The sequence below is a fragment of the Bombus terrestris genome, chromosome 15 (genome assembly GCF_910591885.1).
Source record: "Bombus terrestris chromosome 15, iyBomTerr1.2, whole genome shotgun sequence".
Lineage (NCBI taxonomy): Eukaryota > Metazoa > Arthropoda > Insecta > Hymenoptera > Apidae > Bombus > Bombus terrestris.
Window position 1 is genome coordinate 7,313,237 of NC_063283.1, and position 26,345 is coordinate 7,339,581.

The window sequence follows — 26,345 nt, forward strand, 5'->3', positions numbered from 1 at the left end:
GAACGAAACGTACCCCGTGCAGGATAGACATCACGATAATGTGTTGCAAATCTCTGCAGTTGGTCCATCTTTCCACGGTATTTTGCATGATAGAAGGAGCACGAGTTTTCGAGCTATTCTACTCGTGTTGCAGTAACTGTTGCGTGGGAGTTGCGAATGGAAATGAAACGAAAAAAGAAAGAGAGGAAGAGGGAAAAAAGAAGAAAGTTTCTTCGTTATATGGTCTCTGTTGTTGCATAACCCGTGTGATGCAACGAATAATTTTTCTTGAATAAGAATAGCGTTCTTTAGCTTCGTGCACACCGCTTGTTTTGGGTCGACAGCACGAAAATAAGAAAATTGCAGTCGCTGTTGCGACGCGGAATCTAAATTGTGTTATTCTAACGTGCAGACATTGCAGTTAATTTACTGTATTCGTAGCTGTAAATGCGTCTCTGTACAACTACGCAGGAATGCGAGAAATATTCCGTACAATTGTTGCGACGAGTCGTCGATTTTCTACTTTGATACATTTCTTTTCCAAGACATCGGATATTCATGGAAAGTAAACGTGGAATGTATTCTATCGCGCGTTGTGTCAATTTTGCATTAAGAGAGAAACAAAATTGGACGAATGAAAGGCAAACGAGGATTAAAACAGCTGAACTTGGTCTGATTTTAATCAGAATAGAAAATGTCGAAAGAATAATTATTCTGTCTTATCTTCATCCTCGTTCAAAACGAAACTATATTTTCAAATTCCAAGTAACTTACGACCAGTTCAAATCGTTAATTCTATAAAATCTCCGACGTTACAACAAATACATATCCACCAGCGAGAAAGGAACACAAGCCTGGGGCAAAAATTGTGAAAATAATATCAAGGAAACGCCCAGGAAATGTTTCAGCAAAATTTTTCCTTCTTTCTTAGCGAACAATGAGCGATAAAAGAGAAAAAGGGGGACGATTTCTTTTCGAGACAACAAACAGAAAGAAATGGCGAAGGACGAGAAAAATAGAAGTTTCATGGACTTAACAGGACCGTCAGGACCGAGAGACGCGAGGTACGGCATTGAAAGGCGTCGTTAAAGTGAAATTAATCGTGATCCGTGGCCAGGGTCGACTCCGTTTCGTCGTAATTAATCGGCCGTTTCGCCAACTTTAATTGTTGAGCAGCGAAATACACGGTGATTCTCTCGATCTCGAGCGAGACGATCGCTTCACCGAGCTTTAGCGATCCTCGATCCTTTTTTCATCGTTGTTGGATAGTAAATAACATGGAATGGCGAATGACAGTCTCGTGAATTGGTATCTTGATCGGACTGGACCAGTTTCGAGAAACGTGATACACTTGAGATTGCAGTCGTGGTGTTCCGATGAAAAAGATTGTGAACTTTTTGACCATGAAGTATTCATAGAAATAAGCAAATGAATTTTCTCTGTTATCTCTTCTTGTCAATTTTTATATTTGTTTAATTTTTTGTCGCTTTTTAATACCGGCAAAAAGAAGTAAAAATAATTCAACAGTGGTGTTTGTTTCGTTGTATCATTAAATTTCACGAATTTCAATTCGTACCTCCGTTTTGATATATTTTATAACGCGTAGCTATCGATTTTTGTATAACATGAGATTGCTTTTTATTTTATATCTTTTTACTTGGAAATTTTTAAACAATGCCATGTTGCTAAAAACAAGGTGGGGAAAAATAATTGTTCGAAGACGATAATTCGTAGGTTGCGGACGAATCGAGTTACCTCGTAGCCTTTTAACTTTTTTTAGCGCAAAAGAGAAGAAAATTGAGAAGAGTCGCCGTGAGACGAGCGCATCGCGAATTATACTTCGATAGTTCGATCAAGTTTCGCGATGGCTCGATGTTACTGCCCATAAAAATATCTATCGTAGGCGACGCCGAAGACTCTAGTCAACTTGATGACACATTTAACTCTCACTCTTTATAGTGTCAGCCATAAATATAAAGCTGATCGTCGGGAAACATTTGAATACTTCTTCGTCTTCTCTTTTATATGTACCATTCGCGAAAGGTCACTTACCACGATCATGATTATCCATTCAGATTCTCTTACAGCGATCCAATTTACACGAAACTGTCCTTTATCTTTCTTTTTAATCCTTTTGATGTTTCTAAGTAATTTTAGTTAAAAATTTTAACGATGTATTATATTAAAAACTTGACAAGCTTGAGTAGATGTTTGTGAAATAAACATTACGTGGGAAAATATTTAAATACGAAAACTGTGAAAATTATCTAGAACAATTTTTATTGAAAACTTGTAAACAATTTGATATTAATTATTATGATGATGAAGATAAATTAAAAAAATTGAGAACGTCTGTGACAGACATAATAAATATGACTACCAGCATAAATAGGAAATAGTCGACTCTTGTTAGACACGCTTATTATAAACGTCACGTGTTCTTTATACGAAATTTATAGACACCGATCAGACATTAGAGTGTATTTTCAGGATAGAACGGAATAAGACCATACTGGATCTTATGCATACCAACGATACGATTTATGATACGACGGCCTATAAAATAATAGGCAATAGACAGATTCTGCTTTTTCATCGTAAAGGTCTTCTTGTCGAACTTATGCATCACAATGAGCTTCCTTTATACTTTATACGATGAAAATCAAACGTATTCCAGGGTTTTCCTATTCCTGTTTTAAAATACTGATTTTCCATCCCTTGCGACATTTACTTTTTATCTTTTGCCATTTCTTTTTCAAATACGTTCGTTTGACAAATTTTCAATTTTAAATGGAAATACCAAAAAAAGAAAAAAAGGAGACTTTAGTGTTACTTATCATAAAGTAACGAAATAATTAACAATTTAACGTTACTATTTCAACCGCGTGGTAATTTTAAATTTATCTCGAATCCCATTTTTATGTAAATTTTTTACCAACGCCGGATGAAAATTTTTTTAATGAATTTATCATGTGAACCGCCATATTGAAAATGAAAAAAAGAAATATAGATTAATCCAGTTATTTCGCCAGATTTATAATAGCTTATTTCATTTTCTTCCGTTTCTATTTCAATCCACTTTTGCAAGAACGTCAAGTACGATTAAAATCAAGAGTAAGCTTCGCTATAATTTATCCCCGAGTTTCCAAAGTTTCCAGCGATGAACGTCACATCCCAGCCTAACATAGTAAACGAAACTTACTCATTTTCATTAACGCTTCCACAGTTTATTCGCTTCCTGTTTTACCGTATTCTCCGTCAAACGAAAGCGAATGTATTCCAATTTCAAGCTAGGATAAGACAAACGAGTCGGAAACTTTGCCAACACGAATGCAGGAATTTCAATTGATATTACGAAGAACAGATCTCCTCTCTCGAGTAATGAAGCTATTCTTTCAAATTTTTATACGGTATGTGGAAACACTGCTCGGTTATAAATTAATTATATTCTTTTCTTTATACTTGACAAATTGTGTTTTTGAAAAAGTGGCGATATTTTATTCGATAAAATGTTCTTGGAATTCTACGGAAACGCATTGCCAAGAAAATCTGAAATTTCACGATGAAATTATTCGAAAACTCAACGACTCGGTAATATAAAAGTTAATTTCATATTAATTCTACGGAAGCAGAACGAACAGTGCTAATCACGAATCACAGAAAACGGTAACAAACGAGGTGAACTTTTAATTCTGTCTAAGCAGTGTATTACGATTTACTCGAATCTCCAAGTATCGAAGCTTTCTAAACGACCCGTAGTAGTCCTATAGGGTAATCACATCGCGCGTTACCACGCTACAAAATAAATACAAATTCCGCAATCCCGCGGAGACACATCGAATCACCTCGCAACCGAACAAAATCCACCATTTCTCCTAGTACTCTTCTCTCACGCAAACAACGTGAACAGCAAAGTTCTCCGAGCAACCTACGTCGAATCTTATTTATTTACCGAATAATACACAAGCGGAACCTACGAGCGACGAAATGCTTCACGAGGATCGAGTAATTAATTCAAGACGAGGGACCAAACGAAAGCACGAGCGACTTAATGTCATTCGCGGCGCGTGGAGGATACTATCAGGACTTTCGAGGCGGCTTCGACTCACGAATGCAATCTCTTTCCATTGGAAACGGTGTTTCTCCCGCCGCGACTATCGAGGATTGCAATGAAATGTTTATAATGGTGCAAACACACGCGTGCGATCCGAATGAAATCCCAAACTCGTTTGTATGCAAATTCCACCGCCTAGCCCTTCCCCCTTTCTCAGCCTGTCTTTCCACGCGTTCTTTCGCTTCTATCCCTCTTTTCTTCCATCTGCAGAGCCACCCTCGCGTACGTGTGCACCCTCCGCTATAGTAATTAAGCGACGCTAAGAGGTTCCTGCGTTTCCCCATTCTTACCTTAGGCAGTTCGCTTTAATTGTTACGCGTCGATTGCACGCGTGAAATTTTTTAGTTTTCTTTTCTTCTCTTTTTTGTTGTTGTTTTTTTTTTTAGTTTTTAACGTTGAGGGATAGGTTGGTGAACGATTTTGGAAATTTTATGAGAAATCGGGGGTGGTTTCGCGAGATAAGGGGATGGTCGGTAGGACACAGCGGGTCCAGATTAGCGGAATATGGGGATCGTAATATAAAGTGGAATAGGGGTTGCGATAGCAGGTTTTTAAGGGGTGATCTCTTTCTTGCTTTGTTTGCTAATAATCCGGATATGTTTTGAATTCGGGAGTTTTTACGAGTCCCAGAGAATCCGAAGTTCGTTTTTACGTCTCGATTGTGATAGCGTTGATCTAGATTTTTAGATCGGCCTTTGGATAAGAATGTCGTGACTTTAATTACATCAAAAAAGAAACATGAAAATATTCGTTCTCGAAGTATAGTAGCCACATTCCGGATATACAGGCTATTTTTATAAATTTGAGTACAAATAACGAATTGTTATTTCGTATGATGTCACAGTGGGTCAAAGTGACTAGCTTCGATACTTTTGAAATGTACATTCCTATAATGTCCTAGTTAGAACCTAAAAAAATTACGCATCGTTGAATTTTCCAATCTTTCAATCAATCTATTCAACGAGAGTTTTCTGTCTCCTTTCTCGTTTAGTTTATTGACTTGATTTATCGATATCCACGGAATTCTATTCGGTTTTAAATCTTCGAAATTGAATATGTAACGCCTGCCGCAGATACGTGTGAAATTCACCCGCATCTCGTTACATACGAAATTTTGTCAATAATGATACCATAACGGTGATAGCCCGACGCAAAGCGACGATCGTTATGATATGGAAATCATTATCGACGCTATTGAGGCACGTTTATGCGGTGTCCGTTCCTTTAATGAATCTATTCGTAATTTTACGTGCGTTTGTCTCCATTATGAGCGAAATTTCGTTAGTTCTTTCCAGACATAGGAGATAATTCTATTGTACATTGGAATCATTATAATTACTCGAAGCATATTAAATTACAGGATGGGGAAAAAAGAGATAGAGAATTATAAAAGCACATCTAGAAATAAGTAAAATATGAGGAACATGAGTTTTTTAATTAAAGCCTCGTTTTTTAGAAAATCGTGCATGATACGCGCGTATCTGATAAAATTCCAAATTCGACTTTCTGAAAAACGAATCTTCAGATGAAAACGATGCTCCAAACGAACAAATTCTATTCCAAATATTGTTTATTTATTCGAATTATCCTCGCACGTAGAATAATCTCCAGTTGCATTCTACTATACTGTGCTACATAAATCTGTATTCTTTTATTCTGTAAAATTATCAACACGCATTTATCGTGCAATTTCTACAGTTTCCACGGGGCCCTTTAAGGTGCACATTTTGTAAAAGGTAAACGCCTCGAAACGACGAACCCGCTATCCATCGAGAAGCCGCGCATCCTTGATGGATCTTGCGATCGTTTTTCAGAAAATTTCGTGTAGAAACTCGCTCCGTTTCCAGGTCACCGACAGCGTCAACGAGTTTCCCCGCGAAGCTTCCCGATTTCATCGTATATTTCCCATTTTTAGAAAGAGTACCCCACGTTCGTCGAGCTATCCAGTTCCAGCCAGCGCGGGCAAATTGCGTTTCGTATCAGCTCCGAATTGCGGATTTGGCGAGCGAAAGCGAGCAAAGAAGGGAAAATAAATGGCCATCGGGGAATCTCGAGGACACTTTCGGACGAACGAGAAATCGTTCTTCTCCTGTCGCCACTGTACCAGGCTCGTTTAATTAAAAATTAACGCGATCAACGCGATGCAAAATATTATGCAAGTTGGGGAAAGTTTCGCCGAGAGATACGATGTACGAGGGCAGTTAATAGGCGAGGATTAGCCTGATTTGTATCTGGCAGAAGGGTTTCTTAGTTCTTCCTTAACGTCTGTTAATTTTGCCTCGTGCAAAAATTGGGAAAACTTGGAATTTAATTAGCAATGGATAAGAATTTTAAACTGTTTCTACGTGGCTAAGGAACAATTTTTGTCCCGAGTGTTGGAGCAAAAAGTAAATTATTCTGATCGAGTTGTTTACTTTAATCCGGTTGCATTCTTTCGGCTATTTTCGATCAAACATCTCTCAGTATTTTCGGTATCAGTATCTTCTAACATTAAAAAATATTTCAAATTCGAGTGAAATATGGAAAGGCTGTTATTATTGAAAGGATCATTGCCAGCAGTGTGAATGTTGTTTTCAATTTTACGCTTGATATTTTCTCAAAATATTACAAGTCTTTTTTGTTGCTAAAATGCAAAAGTACGAAAATTCGAATATCGTAGCAGAGTTAAGAAATACTCATTGTAGGATTAGAAATTATTTACGATGGAGTCTCGGTTATTCGAAGTTCCGTATTATTCGATGTGCTCTGAACTTTACCATAACTTCATAGCATTACTTTATCTCTTTCGAAATTTTAACACGAAGAGTACGAAAATGTAAATAGTTAGGTACTGTGAAAGCAATTAATCAAACTTTCAACAGATTAAGTAATTAATTAAACCTAAACGCATGTACAACATTATATTATCAAAACGTTATCTACGATTTTATTATGCGATTTATGAACGCTAATAAACCTTTCCGAGTTCTCGATTATTCGAGGTAGGTCCGTTCCACATCATCTCGGATAATCTATTGTATTAACAATAAACGAGAAGTTACGTCGTTCACGAGCAGTATAAAATTAATTTACTACGTTAAATAGCTACAACGAATTTACTATTTTCCAAGTAAATACATTACATTTTCTTCATCATCTGTTGAAAAGACATTTCTTCTGTCTTTGATCAATTTTCGAAACGAATGTTTGACTGGCACTAGAGAAAAATCGAAGAGGCGGAAGTTGGTGAACTTTAACACGGCCGTTACCATCCTCCACCACAGAGAATTATGTGATACTTCGATTCAAAACACGTTTCTCTGTTAGACCGTAAAAAACTAGAACAAACATGTTTATCGCGTGTTACAGGCGCTGCAAAACATTTCCAGCTGACTTCAAAGAGATTTAAAATTATTTCTCCGTTCGTGCGTTGCAAAAACAAGCCGATCGTCTTTCCAATGCTCAAATTTTTCATATTAGAACAGAAAACGTCGTGTTTGATATTGGTCGATCACATTTAAATGAATCGCTCGAACTGTAATAGCGTTCGCAATTTTGAGATCGTAAAAGGAAATTTGTTCAAAAAATGGGTCGCTTATATTATAAAAAATTGACAGAACCGAGTAGCAATGGTTCTGGACGGATTGTATATAAATGAACAATTTTTATAACGAATCTGAGGATGTAGTCGAAAGGAATAAATTAAAAGTTGGATACTCGAGTTCTCGTGTTTCGTGGAATCCAGGAACAAGACAAAGAGGATGTTTCTGCTATAGATATTCACGGATCTCAGATTGTATTTGTAAAGATACGGCGGAAGTTTGGAATTTTCTAGGGAAACTCTAATCATCTTATACTCGGCCCTTAATCACCTTACTCGCTTTGTTAGTCCATGCTTCGTGGAACGCTTAAGTTCACTGCAGCGTCGATGAAAGCTCGTTTCTCAATCCTATTCGCTTCTTATTCGAACTACCCGTTTCCGTGAAATCGGCACTTGTCTACTTGGAGCTTAGCAAATAAATAACGGTATCAACGATGAAAATATCGCAAGCAATTGCCATCCATTTAAAAACTACCCGACTCTATGCTAAATATAATTTCGAATCCTGCATCCCATATTTTATTTCCGAGGTTTTACACGTATGCTTCTTTTTATCTGTAGAACTTCTGCAGCTTTGAACTCCTATCTTTTTGAGGGATTTGGTCTACCTTCTTCTTTGCAACTTCTTCTATTTCCTGGCCTTTCACCCTTTGCGATTGAATTTTTATCTTTCACGTGTTCTCTTTTTCTTTTGTTTCCTCCAACTCTCCACCCTTTGTGCTTAAACTTCTCTACGCTTTCATTATCCCTATTTCTCCTTTTTTCTGCCTTCTTCAAGGTAACTCTCCTGCCTTACGAACATATTTCTATCCTTTTTAAACGATAAATAAATAAACCGATGGTCGAAAACACGGTACGCTCGTGTAACAGTCCAACAGAAGCATTTCTAGGAAATTGCATAAATTCTGCCGGAAGACTGTAATTTCAGGCTGTTCCGAACGAAACTCTGACAGCCATTGAGAACTCTAGAAGCGGGGGCGGACTCGATAAATATTAAAAATCGCGTGAATCTCTGGGTCAAGCCACGATCGAACCTTGTACTTGGCGAAACAATCCGTAGAAACAGAACGAACGCGTTTGTCGTCTAAATTCAGAGCAGATACTGTCGCGTGACCAAAGTTCTACGCAAAACCGCGTAGATTCCCAGGTCGACGATACAACGGTCGCTGTCAGACGTCGATGCCAGGAAATTTGCCTATAAAATGCAGGTATATACCGCCGGTCTAAATCACACGGTCTGCAGATAGCACGTGTGCACCGCCGCGTATCGTGCACACCATCGTCGTCTATATGCCATATTGGTGACGCGTGCGACGCTAAGTTATTCTGGAAATTGGCGCTGCTCCAAAGATCTTCGCCGGCGTTCTTCCTTCGACACACGAACCCATATGCCCTTCCTGTTTTCCCGTCTTTTCCTTTCCGTTCTTCGACGTCTCCTCCTGAAGTTTCCTTAATATTTCGTTCCGTTCTGTCTGCCTTTTTCGCCACTCTTAAAAGTCTGACCTTGCTTCGAATGCGTTTTCCATTATTTCTTGTGACGGCTGAATGTGCAGGAATTTACTTTGAGAATAGAGTGTGTATTTTGAAGCGTGTGGATATTTTTGGACAAATTTATTATCTTCTCGTATTTATTGTTTCCTTCTTTTGGAGTTCTCTTTTTCTTTTTTTCTTTTTTGTTTGTTACTTCAGTGGTTTTGAGTTGAATTTTGAAGCTTCTCAAATGTTTACTTCGATTCACGCACATTTTGGTTGCTTTTCTGTGCTCGGCGTTCGAACGTAGATGAATTTACTTCTAGCGGACGATATATCTTCCTAGATTTTCATTTGTCTTGTCTTTCTTCTCGAATCTTGTCTTACTCTATCATCTTTGGACTGTTTCCATTTAAATATTTTGATCATAGTCGTGTCTCTTTCGTAGATATAAATTCGTCACACGGTGCATCGATAAGAAAGCATTTTCGATATATCATGAATTTCGATATTGTATGTTTCTCGTTTCTAGACTGAGAAAATTAAACGATGTAAGGGAATTGAAAATCGACGAACGATATTTTGCATAGACGCATCGGTGAGAGTTCGAGACATCGTAGATGCCATTTTACATACTCCAGATCCGCGTGACTCAGAGCGCCAATTTGAATATGGTTCAACTACATTTCCTTGAGTTAGCATGTTTCCCCGAGAGACTGCTGGAAGGATGTCTACAAGTTGCTGCTCATTTACATATTCCTCGGACCAAGAAACTCTCCTTCGTTGCCAGCAGGATTATTTGCGAAATTGTAAACGTTTTCGATTAACGATTCAGCCCTGTTACAGGGGCACGCGGTGCAAGCTATTCCAAAAATAATAGTAATTTACACATAAATTTCTGACAATCGACGCGAGTAACTTTAGATTATGCGAAACTTCCTGAGACTTTTGATTATTCGAAAACTTTTTAATGACGAATTAAAATAAGGCTTGAATAAAATGGAAATACTACGTTAAAATTAACCAAATATGAAAAAACCCCACGAAGATAATATTTACAGATTCTAAGGAACAGATTATTTATGCAAAATAAATTTACATGCATTAAGGAAATTACCATAAAAACCCGTTAAAATCAAGAATAAAACTCGTCTGTGATTACTTACTATGGAAACAAGAAGGAAGCACGTTCCATAAATCCTATCATGTCTAATATTGTTTTACGTCTGCGATCAATCAATTACTTCCGACAAGTAGGAGGACAATAACCGAAATATTCGTATTTTAAAAATAATATACTTGAAAACCATCGACCATTTAAACAGGCTTCTCAGTCAAATTCATAGAACTCTAAACACACTTTCCCGTAGTCCATTAAAAATTTTATTTCTCAGTAACACGCGACCATTTAAATTCGCGTGTAAGATATAAATTGCTGCAATCTGTGCGACATAAAAAAAAACAGAGAAAAAATAGTAAAAGAAAGGAGTGACACGTGAACACAAGGTAAAGTGGGCAATAGCGAGGCGAGAACAATGCGAGGACACGAGCTGACCTTGTCAGTCAATTCCATCGATTGACGGCTAATAATCGTTGCGAATAGGTACTTTAGAAACAAGTACTTTCACCGAAAATTGTCGCGATTCGATGTTACGATTAACCGGAAACCTAACCGCAAAACGGTCCCAGCCGATTGAAGTTGCACGATAAAGCCCCTATAAGGAATATATCGCATGTTACAGGCAATCTCGGCGAAAGTTCGCAATTAATTCAATTACGTTGCGTTCAGCTTAGTGTGGAACACGATTGTTTTGCAAACTGTCTGGTTACGGAGATATTTCGCCAGAATCCGTTTTATCCAAATTTCCGTGAAATTTCGCTGTTTGGTATTAATTTTCTGATAATTCAAAACCGTCAATGAAAGCCTTTCACGTATGCACGTATGTATGCATGTCGATACATCGGCCATTCAATAGCAAACCGTTAAATTTTTGAACGGTTGCTACACGATTGAAGCTTAACGAGCCTGTTTTAATTAGGTACTATAGTAAGGTATTAAATTTTTGGATGGCCGCTACACGATTGAAATTTAACGAGTCCGGTTTGATCAGATACGGTGGCTTAGAGGAATCAAGAGTAATCGCGTATTACCTTTGCTACCATCACATAATTCAAAATGAAAACCCATGGAGAAAAAGTTTCATGATTTATCATATGCTACGCTATTCTCTCATGAAATTCTTCGAATTTACGAAAATTACGAAAATTACACAAAGATTTATAAAGTGCGAATAGCGACGACGAAAATATCAAGCAAATCCGTGAAATTGTTTAATAGCCGCAACATCGAAAAACAGAATTCGACGATGGGAATTGATGAATTATACAGGTAGATTGGGGGAAATACGCGATTAACAAACTTGTTCCTAACGAGTAACGAATATTTGCATTAGCAATCGAAGAAATCATTGCAAGCACCAGAAACTACTTAATCATTCCACGAACACCTCAACGACGGAAAACCGCCCCTAACATCGAACCGAAAAAGAAAAGAGAAATAAAAGAAAAAGAAAAGAAAAAGGAAGAATAAAACGACTCACAGCCAACAAACAGCAGGCTCCAACCTCATCAACCGGGGAACTTCTCGAGAACAATCTTTAAGGGAAAGGGAAGCTTTAAAAATCAGAAGGCTGGCCCCCGCCTAGAGCAATTTAAATCACCACGAAGACCACGTCGAGACCCGATCGCAGAGTAGAGCTTCTCCTGGCCGCAAATACTGTCCTCGAGGAACGGAGGGATGGGCGAAGGAATCACCCCGTAAATTTGAGCGGGGGTGCGCGCGATTTCCTGGCGATACAAGTTGGCCCGAACTCCGTGCTAAAAGCCAATCTCCAGCCAGCTGCGATTAGCGTGACCGTCCTCGTCGTCTTCGTCATCGTCAACGGAGCCAGCCGCAGCCTGGGGGACGGAACTTCCGAGATAGATAATACCCCGGGATGTCCAAGTTGGAAGACCTTCCCTCCTTCCTTAGCTCTCTCTCTCTCTCTCTTGTCCTCCCTCTCTGTTTCTCGTCTTTCTCTTTCCCATCCCTCGTATCCTTTCCAACCTTCTTGGCTCCGGGAAGAAACCTTCGAAACTACCACACGAGCACGAAGGAACTAGGGAAACGCCACGTGGATGTGTTTGTAATTCTACTTTCCACATGATTCAATTTATTTCTGTGGCGCTTTCGGCCTGGCGACTGCTTGAAAGTCCATCGAAAATGTACACTACCGGCCATAAGAATTTCCACGCCTCCGAATTATTGCAAATACGTAAAATATAGTTTGAACGAAACTCTTTAATTTAATTTCGACCTTTGACGTTGGGTTAGATGATCGTATGAATCACATGCAGTTAGTGGTTATCGGTAGAAGCGATAGTTAAGTCAGAACTGGTGTAGTGGTCATTTTGTCACGTAGACGATGTATGTTCAGGTATTTATAGATATAAAGTTAACAACGATTGCAAATCTTATGCATGATATTGTGTGTCGCATCAAATTACCAGAAAATTAAAAATTGTTGCTATCTGATAGACACCATCTTAATCGGTTATGGGTTAAAGTGTTAATCCGTAACTGATTAATCTGAATAAAATGGAAGGTGGATGAAAATTGGTCCTGCGACAATATCCGAGTTAAGTAACTTAACGAGCCAGTTAAGTGGCGCAGAGTGTTTCAGTTTAATTTAGCGGAATATTTGATCTCGGTTATGGGAAGGAATAGCGAATTAACCAGTAGAAGAACCTTCTTTCATGATAGTATCGAAAATATAACAAAAGTATTGGGTTATTCCGATTCAATTGGATTAGATATGCAAATATTTGTGGATAATAGCGTACATGGTCTGCGAAAAAAAATCAGCGAAGGTTGGATAGGCTGGGAAAAAAGGCGGAAGACATGTTGGTATTCACGGGGTCACGGTGAACCTTCTTTCTTTCCTCCTGCTCCTCTTTTTCGGCATAAGGATTACTTTCTTTGGTTGCCGGAGTTTCCTTCAGTTTTCCCTCGATTCGGCTCCGATTTGCGATAATGAGTTTTCAAACTCTTTTAAGCGAACGATGTGTATCCAGCCTGCTTTGCCCAAGGACCGAAGAACGACACATTTGCAGGGACTTCCAGGGGGCTGTGAAATTCTATTTCCTTCCGGCAATCGCTCCTGTTTCCCGACCTAACGAAAATCCCTGCTACACGCCAGGGATATTGGTAGTCGGCTGGTTTAGAACTTGCCAAAGTATCGATAGAAGGATTATCCTTGCTTTTGTTTTACCTTCAGCCTCGATGTTCTATGATAATAACAACGACTGTTGCGTGAGGTAGATTAAATTATCACTTTCTGGGGGATGAAACGAGAAACGAAGGAAGTAATAGAGAAAAGTATTTAGGGGCTTTTAAAGAGATAGTTTGAAGCTCCTTTGTAAGGTTTAGTTTAGTCTCTTAGCTCAACTTTCAATCCTGCTGTTTTCCTCACTTCCTCGCGTTTGTATCTCCTCAGAGATCTCGTTTCTTTGGAATGCTTCATTTATAAGAAACGTGGAATGCGCGAAATTATATTCACTAAACATATACTAAAAAACTATATTAAACACTAGAACCAAATACTTAAAAACTATTGGACCCATATAGACCCAAGGAGAACAGCAGGGTGAATTATACTACGGTCATTCCATTAAAGGAAACTTTAATATGAAATTAAAAGAAGCAATGATTTTGTTCGTGTTTTCTACAAGTAGCGGTGTTAATTTCGCTGCGATACAAATTACACTAATATAATATACTGCGGATGTTTATGTACTTATAGGAAAATTAAGGAGACACAAAGATGCATAAAATGCACGTAAAACGAAGAACATATAAAATACCCAAAGCACAGTTTCACGATATTTAAGCAAGTAAGACAATTCCCTGTCCAGGTTTCATATTCTCGATTATAATGGTAAAAATATAAATTTACATAAATAAATATTCCCTACCCCTCGCACCAATATCTACATATAGTACAATAGTATATATATATAGTTCTTATGGTTAAATCGTGTTTTCAAGCTCTGTTCTCCACTAGAACTTAGTGTATCGAACAACGCTATATCCCAAGCACTGCAAACGCGATCCAGAATCAAAGATCGGTCGCACAACGAATTTCTATCCCAAGTCGATTTAAAATCTAAGATCTACGTAAAACCAGAGAATAGATCGATACAGTCACGTGCAACGACGATCGATCTTTCGCGGCCGCCGTGGGACAAACGATTCTGGTCGTTGCCACGAAGGATTAACAGAAATTTATGCAGCAACATCTGCCACCGGTGTCTCAGCGTTCGCCCGTTGCTGATTCAATCGCGGCACGCAGCTGGGCCAGCGCGCGGCCCGCGTTAACATCTTCCAAGTTGGCAGACGACTTAACATTTATCACGTGAGATTAATTAATGACAGCGAGACAGCCGTAAGCGTATATACCTGGTAAACCGTGCAGATTTCTCTCTTCCTTCCAGCACTCTGCTTCCGTTTCACTTTTGCGCATACGTTTCTCTGTCTTACTGCTTAACACGTTCGTCTCACTGTCTCTGTCTATCCGCCTGTCTGTCTGTCTCTCTTTCTTTCTGTTGCTTCCCTGAGAATAAGTCGACGAGCAGTTCTTCTCGAGAACATCTGGTGAACTCGATTTGCTCTTGATACGTTCGTACTTATGTAAGTACGCGTACACGTGTGTGTTTTCTCCTCATCTCTTGTTCTTGATATTCCTTTTTATTTTTCGATGATTTGTAATGGTCTGTGTTTGTTGGATATTAAGTTTTTCTTTTTTAAAGATTTATTACGTTTGGAAAAATATATGAAAATGTTGTAGCAATTCTTTAAATTTAGTAAACGTTAGTTAATATGTTTTGTGACACGATATGTTTTGGTGAACGGCCAAACAAGATCAAAGTGACTTTAACAAAGTTCGATACGAGTAAATTATATTAATCGCGATTGAGTATTGATTGATTAAGAATATTGATTCGAACAAAATAAAAAGATCGGAGTAAGTAAAATATATTTTTGTAAGAAATAAAATATTTAAGTAACACTCAGTTAGTGGCATTTTTATAAAAAATAAAAATTCATTAGAATTAAGGTAAATAACATATTCATTCTTCCGTAAATTTCTTCGCGCTGTTAAATACATAAGATATGTTCCTTATTTATAATCAACATTAGCTTATAATCATATATTTTTATAAACTTAACAAAAAGACTGCGATTTAAGATTTATGGAAATTAATTATTATAAGTAGAATCTATTAATTATAAGTAGGAAGTTTTTCTCTAGTTTGTCATGTATTCCCTCGCTGATTGTTCTTTACCTTTACAACGAGAGCCATTGCCATTTTATCTTCCACGTGTCATCGATTACATGATATGTTGTAATTGCACCGATGATATATAATTTTATTATAATCGTCTTCTTTGGCACTATAGCTAATACTCAAGGGAATCATAAGAGTTTAAGAATAGGGATTGATTAGTATCACATTCTAATATCACCGTGGAGAATCGCGTTACATGCAATGGAAGCCCAAAAGTTAAAAAGAATCAAAATGAAAAATTTGTCTTCTCAAAGCGTCAAAGTTGTCTTTAATCGAAAGCTAGCGGGCACGTTTCTTCAGATAAGAGAAGGGATTTTTAGTTCGACTTTTGGGTAGTTAACAAAGGCTTTTAACTCCGAAAGAACGATCCATCCGTTCAGAGCAAAGTTCACAATCTTCAGCTGAAGATCTTCAACGTGAGAGAGTGGGTTTTCAAGTGACGAGAGTGAGAACTTAACATAAATCGCAACTTACAGAAAGCTGAAAACAGAAAAAAGAAGACAAGAATTGTTATACGATTAGAGAAACGGTATAACAAGCTATAAACAGCTATATTCTTTCTTACTACGTTACTTCCTACTGCGATAATTTTGTCCGATGCATTACGATGATGGAAAGAAAATGATCGATCACGGTATAAACAAATACACTGCGTCTCATTCACTATAGCGATTGACTATTATTCTTTATGATTTTTGTATTATTAAAATAGTGAAATTATTATAAGGACTAGAGTCAATGAAAAGTTAATTAAACTTTAAAGTAAAAAATTATAATAATTTTTGGATTGAGCTTGAACTTTCTTATTCCTTTGCAACGATCTACAATATTTGACAAAAGCTGGATACCGGACCTTGGTAGAAAAAATAAAAAATCTTTATACAGAGAGCATTTAATATTCGTCGATTAAAAAAGAACTACAAGAAATACAGTTTATTTCCTTCTTACACGAAGTACGTAGGAATTAAAATTCAAGTTTCGACGATCGTCAATCAGCCATTTGTTTTCCACCAACATAATACTTAACAAAAATATAGTATTTTAAAAATTCTGTAAGTAGCAAGAATATCTGTCACTCCAATTAGAAATCGATTAAGCAGCATCTTCCTCCCTTCCAAGCACAAAACTAAACTTAATCCTTCCCGTTAACTAACTGTTCTCGCTTTATCCGTGCCAGATAAATTCCCCGAGATAGCCATCGCCCGACAATCGTTCAACTAACAATAACCCCAGTCGGCCGAAACCATGAAAATCCTCAATTTCCCGCGAACAGAATTTTCTGCACGCGAAATAATCATTCTCGTATATGCGCGACTCGTAAAACACTTTTATAAAACGTGTCGAACGTGTTTCGACTAATGCTGCAGGACCGATAGAAAACGTAAAAGGGACGAAGAAAAAAATTGTGGGAAACGCGAGGGGAATGACGGCGCTCGTAAACGATTTTCGACCGTGAGAAAGGGGTGACACGCGCGAAATCGGGATTTTGATTGCGCAAGTTATCGTCGACGAGATCATCGTCGAGCGGCGCGGACGTCAGCTCGGTGAAAAACGACGCGATCGTCTGTTTAATATACCGGGTGACCGGCGATAAACGACGAATAAATTCCACTGTCGGAATCTACGCGCGTAATTACCGAAGTGTCACGGCGCCCCGTGCCTCCAGATACAATTCGTACGGTGGGAAAAATACGCTTAATACTTTGTTTCGGTAGTTTTCTTCTTTGCTTTCGTGTTTTTGTTCGAAATTGATCGTGTTCCGGTGGTATTAAAAAGACGTATCCCGCGATTGGTGGTAATTTAGAGTCTAGGCGGGAACGAAAAAGGGTTGAGTTCATATAAATCTTAGGTAAAATGTAGTTGACTTTACGCCGCATTCGATGGAAGTGTGAGTACTAGATTAGAAAAGGGCCTTTCAGAGCTGAGGTTCCTTTGAATCGCGGGAAGAATTTTGTTGTACCAATTCTCGTCGGTAGAAACACATTTATTTCTTTTTACGTTTTCGTGAAGAAGGCAGAGATGTTCTACGATTCAGTATTAGTTTCGCTGAAATATTCGATGCTCGAAGCGTATCAATTTTCTACTTTATCCAGTTACAATTTAATAAACCTATAATTACGCGAAGTAGCAATAGTAATAAAAAGTCATAGATTTAACTTCAGAAATCGTGAATTTAGTTAAAACGAAGGAGAATTGAAACGATAGAAACGGGAGTACGATATCTTGTCAATGAAAGCTAGAGAATTATATATCATTCTATGTTATCATTATCGAATTTTTAATCGACGGTGTACGCTATACAGATAGTAATAAGATTGGGAAGACGCAAGCGTCCCCGCGACCGCGTGACGATTTCCAGCGGATTTATCGTTTGTAACAGCGCAGACAGTCGCGCGTCCACGGGAATTTATGTCGCCTACGGTTATTTATCTCCTTTTCGGTACGTGCAGGCGATAATTGCGCACCGTGTGGCCCTTAATCATCCGAATTACTATGCCGCAATTTTAATTATTGCCAGCCGCGATTGTACTCGCGAAATCGATTTCAAATAATGGTCTCTCTCTATGCTAGTCCGCCAACTAATTAATGTAACTCCGTGTACAACCTCTTTCCTCATACTTCTTTTCTCCCATTTCGTTTTCCACATGAAACCATCCTCGTTCGAATAAATTAGCAATAGTTCGTCGATGGACCGTTTTCGTTCGAATTTTCATTATCAATCGTGGCTAATAAACTTAAATACTGGCCAATTTTCGTAAATTTAATGCTCTACGAACGTACATTGTGTTCAACGATAGTTAGTTATGCTTCTTTTTAATCTCTCGTTTAGTTGCTGTTGGAAGTTGCGTGACAGGAATATTCTTACGAATGTCTTACGAGGAATTTTAATAGCTTATAAAGATATTTTATTTGAAATGGAAATTAAAATCGTTGCATCGTAGCGCTATTTTCATAGATCAATGGCAATCTCGTGTTTTGTAGAAATCCTACATTTAATTTCACCGTTGTTGTAATATTGGAACTCGAGAATTTTTTATCGGATGCGCGGATAGACGAAATTACTTATTCTTTGTATGTAACCTCGCAAATACGAATATTTCGATGATAAAGGAAATAAATTTTCTTTTTAATCGTTCTTTTTCTATTTCTTGTTACACCGTTATACGTAAAAGGATTAATCGTTGTTGAACGATACGCGCTTGATAGTTGACTGGTTGCGACGAAAGCCAAAAGGAAAAATGGACCAAGGTCCTCTTGACGCGATCTCACCTCCATCCATAGACTGAGATCAATGACACTTGTATTCGTTGCAACATTCACGTATCACGTTCTAGTCGAGCGCATTATTGGGTCGACAATAGATATGCGTTGGAAAATTTCTCGAAAAGAACAGCGCGTAAGGAAATCAACGCCAACCGTGACACACCGACGCATTGAAAATGCTCCATTGCTGCGCTTTTTTCCATCAGATACCATAGTCGACGCTGACATCACGATCCGATAGTGCGTATTACTCATCGATAGAATATTTGGCGTGAATATTTTTTTATAAAAATAAAAATTGCCTATATTGGAATAGGCTGATAAATGATCGTTCAAGTATGACGTGTCGCCATAGTTTTCATCGTTTCGTTAACTTCTATCCAAAAGTTTTTCCTTTTGAGAATGTATTGAATCCTTGACATCGTATTTCAACATTTTATATACTGCTTTTACGTAACACATTAATTTCTTCTGCACAGAACGTATTTAAACGAAGGGAAGAAAAAAGCCCTTTGAGCAGTATACATGCAACAAGACCTATTAGATCTCCAAAGTAATATTTCAATATTTTTAATATCGTTTTGCAACAAAAGCATATTTCAATAATATGTATTCCCCTCTTTCGCCCTCAGGACATATTACATCCTCAAAGCAATATTTCACCATTTCATTATAACTTACGTGGAAGAAACCTCCATTATTAAATTCTACTCTCTATAAATCCTTTCCTATTACACGTTGATAACAATGAACAGTAATTTTAGACCATATATTTTTTAATTAAATGGAGTGTTGAGAATCGTAGTGGTGTGCGACAGTCCACTGCTAGCTTTCATAAAATAGTGTTTTGTGTTCGTCATTATAAAAGACTGAGTATATTTTTTAACAAAAAAGAATATATATATCTAATTAATATTAAATTGTAGACTATAATAAAATATTTAACAATATTTAAATAACAATGAAGAAAACGTATATCGTCACAGTGAATAAAGTAGTAACTTAATAAATTACGATACTTTTAAAGGTTCAAATCTGTTACTACGTTCGAGTTCTCAAGATCTTGACCTACGACACCATGATTCTCAGCCAAATTGTTCTCGTTGTTGAATAAATATTCCCTTCGTTTAAATGATACATTGTTTTCACATTTCCTGCAAATATTAACTCTATGCAATAGTCAAGTACGTCTGCGTAAAACATCTTTAAACGAAAGCAAGAGAAGAGCCATCGAGACGCGTGGATGCACTAGAGATATTCAAGCGGTGATATACACATGTACCGTAGCTGTTTCCACGGGCCACAATCGGTGATATTCGCGCGTCGCGTCGCGTTCCAGTCGTGCCGCGACGTACGAACGAGAACGAGGTCAATTGACTGTGCCACTGCTGCACACGGGACTAGACATGTACACACCACGATACCAATCGTGTACAATGCAATCGTTCCCAAGAACGGACATAGTGCCGGACAAATACGGCTGTCATTGCCGACGAAATCGTAAACACGCGAAAACAATAAATCTTATTGATCTCCAGTACATCCGTCTTCTCCGGATAAATTCTACTTGGAAGGGAAACTAACCCTTTCGCATGGCAAGACATTGAATTCGTCAGATATGAATACTACAGAGATGAATAGATCAGTACTACTTAGCGAAGAGTAGTTGGTAAAAGACAGTTTAGCATCGTTAAATTTATATAATAAAGGCAATTTATTTGGAAAGTCTGAGAGGTGCTGTATATTCGTACTTTTAATTATAACATAGGAAAGATAATAAAAAGAAAGCAGTTTGTTCACTACTTCTGATTCGTCGTGGGAAAGTTTGATACAAGCAATTATGAAATCACGCGCGTAATTTTTTAACGGAGGCTAAACACGCGATTAGAATATCGAAATACTAGATAACATATAGAATAGCAGTTAGAAAGCTGAGTGGATTTGCGGATCCTACTTTAAAAATTATTCGAATTACAAAGATATTTCTTTGTCGTTCTTCTCAAATTTGAGTATATTTCGAACTATCATATAACCATAATCTTCGTTCGTGAAACAAAAGTTCATCGCTAAAGGTCTAAGGGATTATCAATCTTCCAAACAATGAACCAGCAAAACACTATCTCGCTAAACGTCGTTGACTTCGCCAAAAACTTTCAACCAAGCCCCGCTACTATCAGCTCGATTCACGAAGTCCCGCATCTGCGCTGCACAGTGCACACAATTTCATTGTACGCACAACAGGAAGCCCGTAGACAGCAAGCGAGACCCATCCATTCGAACATCCACAGCAGAATTCTCAAAGGGCAACCTCAGCTCTAGGACGATCTTCGCGAGCACTTAACTTCAGCGTCCGGTTACGGTCGATCGTCTATTGTTCGCCTGAATTCCATTAGTTAACACAGTTTCTCGTAAACGAGACGCCGTTCGACGCAAGACACGTCGACGAAGATTCGACGTTAAGTCGGGTTTATTTCCATCTGGGGAGGGACGACGGATGGATGAGAAAGTCGCGAGGAATCGAAGGCGATTGCAAACGACGACGAGAAGGAGAACGATGGCGTAAAACGTGGGGAGAATCGAGCGAACGACGACCACGACGACAGCGAATTAATTCGTCGACCGTATTATCGGAACCGCTCCGTCCATTAGACCGCTTTTTTCCTCGGGACGTAACGATCCGTTCGCCAATGGCAGAACGAACGGCCACCATTCTTTTATTCGCCGCGCGATAGTTAACGAGGACGTCCTTTCCTTTCTCTCCATTCTTATTCGTATATGTATGTAGCTACATATACATATATGTATATGGATGGATGCTATTGCTCATAAGTATTTGGACAGTTTGCAGGAGATTTGTGGTAGCAGTGACATTTTAGCAAAATGTATCTATAGATCGATGGCAGCTGCCGCGATCTTTATACAATCAGCAGACATTAAACCTGAATTATGTGTTAGCGTTGTTAATCTTTTTCCACTGATCTGTGATCTGAAGTGAGAAAATTGAGTTCTTTACGAAGTTTAATATTATCGCGTGGAGTTAGGGACTGAAAGAACTGAACATGCGTCTGTTTCTTTCTAAGCGCAGTTTTCGTCGCGTTATCACGAATTCGTATTCTCTATATCGATATGTGTGTTGGTTAAATTTATTGAAAAATGGAGTTAGAACAGTTAAGAACTAAGATGAGGATTTCTTCTGAGCCGAAATGAACGTAAAACGATAGACACTTCTTTTTTGCTACAGTGTCTAGAAACGTTATAGCCTTAGATTGGAAATTCTTTTCTCACAAGGGCAAAAGACACGGTTCGTAGTTGCTACAAAGGCATTAAAAGCTCCGAGGGATGGTGCACGATTACTAATACCCACCATGTCCCCAATGATTCTTCACGAGAATCGACGAAGAAGCTTGGAGAAAGTTAAAATTCCAAGCTGAAGAAAGAGTGGGACTTCGCGACAGGAAGAAGGAAGAGGAAATAAAGAAGGATCTCTACCTTATCCCTTTCGACTAGGCAAATAGGCAAATGGAGGAGGAGGAGGAGAGCAACGCGCATCCCTCCCTCCGCCAAAAAAAGAGAGAAATCAAGACAGAGCCACGTAGAATCGAAACGAAGGATAGCCGAAAGGATAGAGCCGGTGCTTTTTACTCATGCTGGAACCTGGCGTCGCGACGCCCGACATCTCCGAGCTTCCTTCGCGCGCTCCGTCTCTTTCGTTCTTCTCGTTTCACCCTTGCCTCGCCTCTCGTTGCCCCCATTTTTCTCCTTATTCCTTTCCATCTCACTTACGCGTCGCCCATCCCCACGCGTGTCTTCCGCATCTCTCTCGCGCCAGCGACGTGTTTCCATCCCCTCTGCCTTTTTACACCCGCCAAAAGCACATTGTTCGACGAAACGTGCACCCTCAACCCCACCAGCCTGCACGCCGTATACTGTGGTCTTGTGCGCGCGGCGTCGCCCTGTCTCTCTTTATCCCACCGAAAGTGTGTTTCAGCAACGAGCACTCAGACTCTTGGCTGCATTCTGCAGCTTCCCGTTTCGCCATTGTGTTTCCACGACGAGGAAAAAGAGAGACACGAAGAACGGAAGAGGGACGACGATAGGAAGAAAGAAGTCTCCGCTGGTCGGAGAGATGTCGGTAAACGATTCTCGAACGCTCTCGCTCTCTATATTTCCGTCGTTCGTCCTTTCTTCCACGAAGTCTCTCCCTGTTTCCGGGGATTTCCACGTTTCTCGGTGTTGTTAGTATCGCGCGATATCTCCTGCTGGAGACTCGCACCTCGTACGGATCAAGGGCAGTAGACGTGGCTGCCAGTTCGAGAGATGAGCCCGACGCGAGGGGAAAAACTATCCGGCGAAGGTTTTCTTTTCGATCGTGTGCCTCTTCAGCCGAGATCAACTGAGAAATTGATGGCCTCGAGGGCTGGCTCGAGGTTTTTGCCGTTCACGGCGACTTCCACTTCCGGTTAGATTTTACACTTGTTCGTGATGGGGTGAATAGATTTTTTGCTTGCTTTGGCGAAGGGTTAGTTATTGAAATTGTTGGGTATATGTACACTGGCTCGTAAAAGTATCTCGAATAGAAAACTTTTATATACGTGTTGTACAGTGACTGCAGAGAGTAATTGGCAAATTGCCATCGTATTTATTATAACATTTGGAGTTAATTAATCAAGTCCAAGATCCGAGCCACGTTATTCTTAATTTATTTTATTTTTTATCGGGCAACACAACACGCGTAATGTCATTGTACTTTCGTGTTGCTTGTAATTTTATGCCCGTCACGCAGCCTATGCACTGTTACCTGTTAAATAAAATACATTTTGTAATTTCATTACCACCGCAACGAAAGACGACTATCACGGCTATATTCGTAAAATTTGAAGCATCGACCCTGACAGGAACGAGACTTCCCTTTCCTCGAAGAAAGTATCGCACGAAATTTTCCACGTGAAATGATTTCCCTGTTCGATGGTAGTAGCTTCCTTCTAAAGCAATGGCTAGCGATGTTTGATCCGTTTGAGCATGAATCTCTGTTCTCGTCGATCCGAGGAAGCGTAATTTGTAAAAGGGGAAATCCAATCTGGAGGAGAACCGCGACAAATAGCGAGTCACTGCGACCGAATGGCCGCTATTTTAAAAGGGGGAGAAACGCGCGAAATGGGAAAGCAATAACGCCGTTTCGCGTAGGACTGGTCGTCGGTTTTGTCGTCGGAGATTTTCAGCGGGATGTCGTGTTCGGATAATGGAGGTAAACGTTATGATACGTGCAAAGGAAATTGTGGGAAACGAGATCCTTTGTCGTCGACAGTTCGCTTTGGCTTTTCTCGTTGGCTCTCGTTTCAAGGAATTCGAATCTTTGCCTGAGATTTCAATGGTATGTACGGGCCAGCTACTACTTAGTTTTCTGGACAAGGGAAGTTGTATATCGAGCAAAAAATTAATTCTTTTTCGAAGGGCGAAGGGACAAGAAAATATATTAAAATGGAAATCTTAAAAAGTCGATGATAATCCTCGGAACAGTGATTTATCTCTTTTAGAAAGAAATATTTAGAGAGAAATTTTCTAGGCAGAAGCGCATAAAGTAAGCTGTTTCAGCGTCTACGTGAATTTATCATGAAGAGTATGTGGAATGGGAAAAAATTGAACGCGCTGGCTCTGAAGGAACTCAAAGAGACCATTAAAATTTCAAACATCAGAGATATTTCACAGTCTCTTCTATTAAAGAGCATCCACGTTTACTCCCTGACCATAAATATTAAAACTACATGTGTCAGCAACGAAACTTGAGATTGGAGAAAAAATGCGGCTGGAACATTATCGTAATTTTATTTACTATATGATGTCCATTTAAAAATTCGTCCATTCAATCATAGAGCGAAGTCAAGAAATCACCAAACATGTATTTATCGTGTTTCAATCCTGGGATCTTCACGTATACGTAGATTCCTAAAAGTGTATGTGTCTCAGTCTTTGGACGTTTTATTCGTCAGAACGACAAGTCCTCCTTAACCAATCGTAAACTTATTACGCGAGCCACCAAAATTTGCCGCTGCTCTTCTCACCCTTACGTCTGATCTATTTCACGACGGCGAAACGTCTAGCCACGACGGGTTCAAAGGCGATGACCCGACGACGATTTCTATTTTTTCATCAGTCGGAAAGGATGGCCATTTGTCGCGTGAGAGAAGCTCCGGAGAATTATCGCCCGGGGAGCCGCGAACAGTTAAGGGATGCTTAATGAAGATTAAGGGGTGACTCGTCTTCGCCACCCTCTTACCTAGTTTCTCTTCTCCTCTCTTTCCACCTTTCTGCAGTTAGAGTTTCCTCCTTGGTTCTCCGGTTGCTCGCGCGAACAAGCCGCGCGTACAAGTCGCGCGTATTAGCGGAAGGCAAAAGCGGAATTCGCTAGAAGAGACATCGGATACCAGGGGTGTCGTTTCAGCCCTTTCAGAAACAGATTTAACCCTGTCCGGGCGCAGCTTGGAACTGGCTTCAACGGCCGCGCCCCTCTTCGTTCGACCCGTTGCAGCGCATAATAATGAGCTCGAAATTAGAGCAGCTCTTCTCCGCTACCTCGAATCTTATCAAGAGAACGCGAAATTGGACTTGGATTCTCGCGCGGAGAAAACCACCAACGTCGCGACGCATCCACCCGCTCACCCCTTTTCTACCTTTTGGCATTGCTCGAATGATAATTACAATGGCCAACCCGTTGAGTCGCGCACCCTCTCCTTCGCGGACGTAAATTGCGCGTTCCACGGGACCTCGCACAATTTGCACGGCCATTGTAGGGCGGCTAATAAATTCTGGATCGTTGATTGGAACCGGAGGATCGAGGCGGGTACCGCCGCTTGCTATAGACCAGACTGACGCCGATTTGAGAAATTGCTGGCCGATCCGGCGCGGCGATCGTGTCTTTTCAGATTCTGATTCGGTTGGAATTGCAGGGTTGAAGGGTTGGTGGTTGTGAATTTTGAACGGAGTTTTGTGACAAGTTTCCTGGTGCGGTGCGGAGGTAATATTTTAGAAAATGTTGGAAATTCGATTCTCCGAATATACATGAAATAATGACGATGATTTAAAGATTTCAATGGGCGAGGACGTGGAAAATTTCTTAGTAAACACGACTTATCTATTATCGTTTCAGATTCTGATTCAATAGGGACTGTAAAAGAAAATAATTACAAATTACGGAAAATTTCAACACCTACGAAACACCGTATGAAAGAATATCATTCCTCTCGAAACTCGAATAAAAAAGAAAACGAAGGAAAAGTAAGAAAGAGAGATAGAAATAAAAGAGAAATAATCACCACGTGGCTGCTCCATCCCCATCGACCATGTCTACGGTTAACAATCGTCGTCTACTCCGGCGAGGGCAGCAAGGCAGAAATTTTTAAACGCGTCTCTCCTAAGGGATGTTTTCTCAGCCGGTAAAAACGCCAGTCTGCCTTACCGGCTCGTGCATCAAGGGCTCTGAGCGTGCACGGTAACAGTGGATGGCGGGACACGGGGGTTGGCCGCGGTTATGACGTCAAAACTGTCAGGCGACTC

The 26,345-nt window shown here is 39.5% G+C and overlaps 1 protein-coding gene and 1 long non-coding RNA gene across 11 annotated transcripts in view; one reads left to right on the forward strand and one right to left on the reverse strand.

Moving 5' to 3' along the window:
• The window catches only part of LOC110119953, a 180,116-nt gene that overhangs the window by 27,289 nt on the left and 126,482 nt on the right, over positions 1–26,345 (forward strand). The gene's annotated exons all lie outside the window — the stretch shown is intronic.
• The window catches only part of LOC100644824 (max dimerization protein 1), a 228,020-nt gene that overhangs the window by 18,316 nt on the left and 183,359 nt on the right, over positions 1–26,345 (reverse strand). For 8 of the 10 annotated variants that reach the window (XM_012317194.3, XM_012317198.3, XM_012317196.3 and 5 more), the window contains exon 7: positions 16,005–16,010. The exons of the other annotated variants lie outside the window; for them this stretch is intronic. In XM_012317194.3, coding sequence (XP_012172584.1) covers positions 16,005–16,010 — 6 coding nt within the window. The remainder of the gene's footprint in view (positions 1–16,004; positions 16,011–26,345) is intronic. 10 annotated transcript variants of the gene reach the window in all.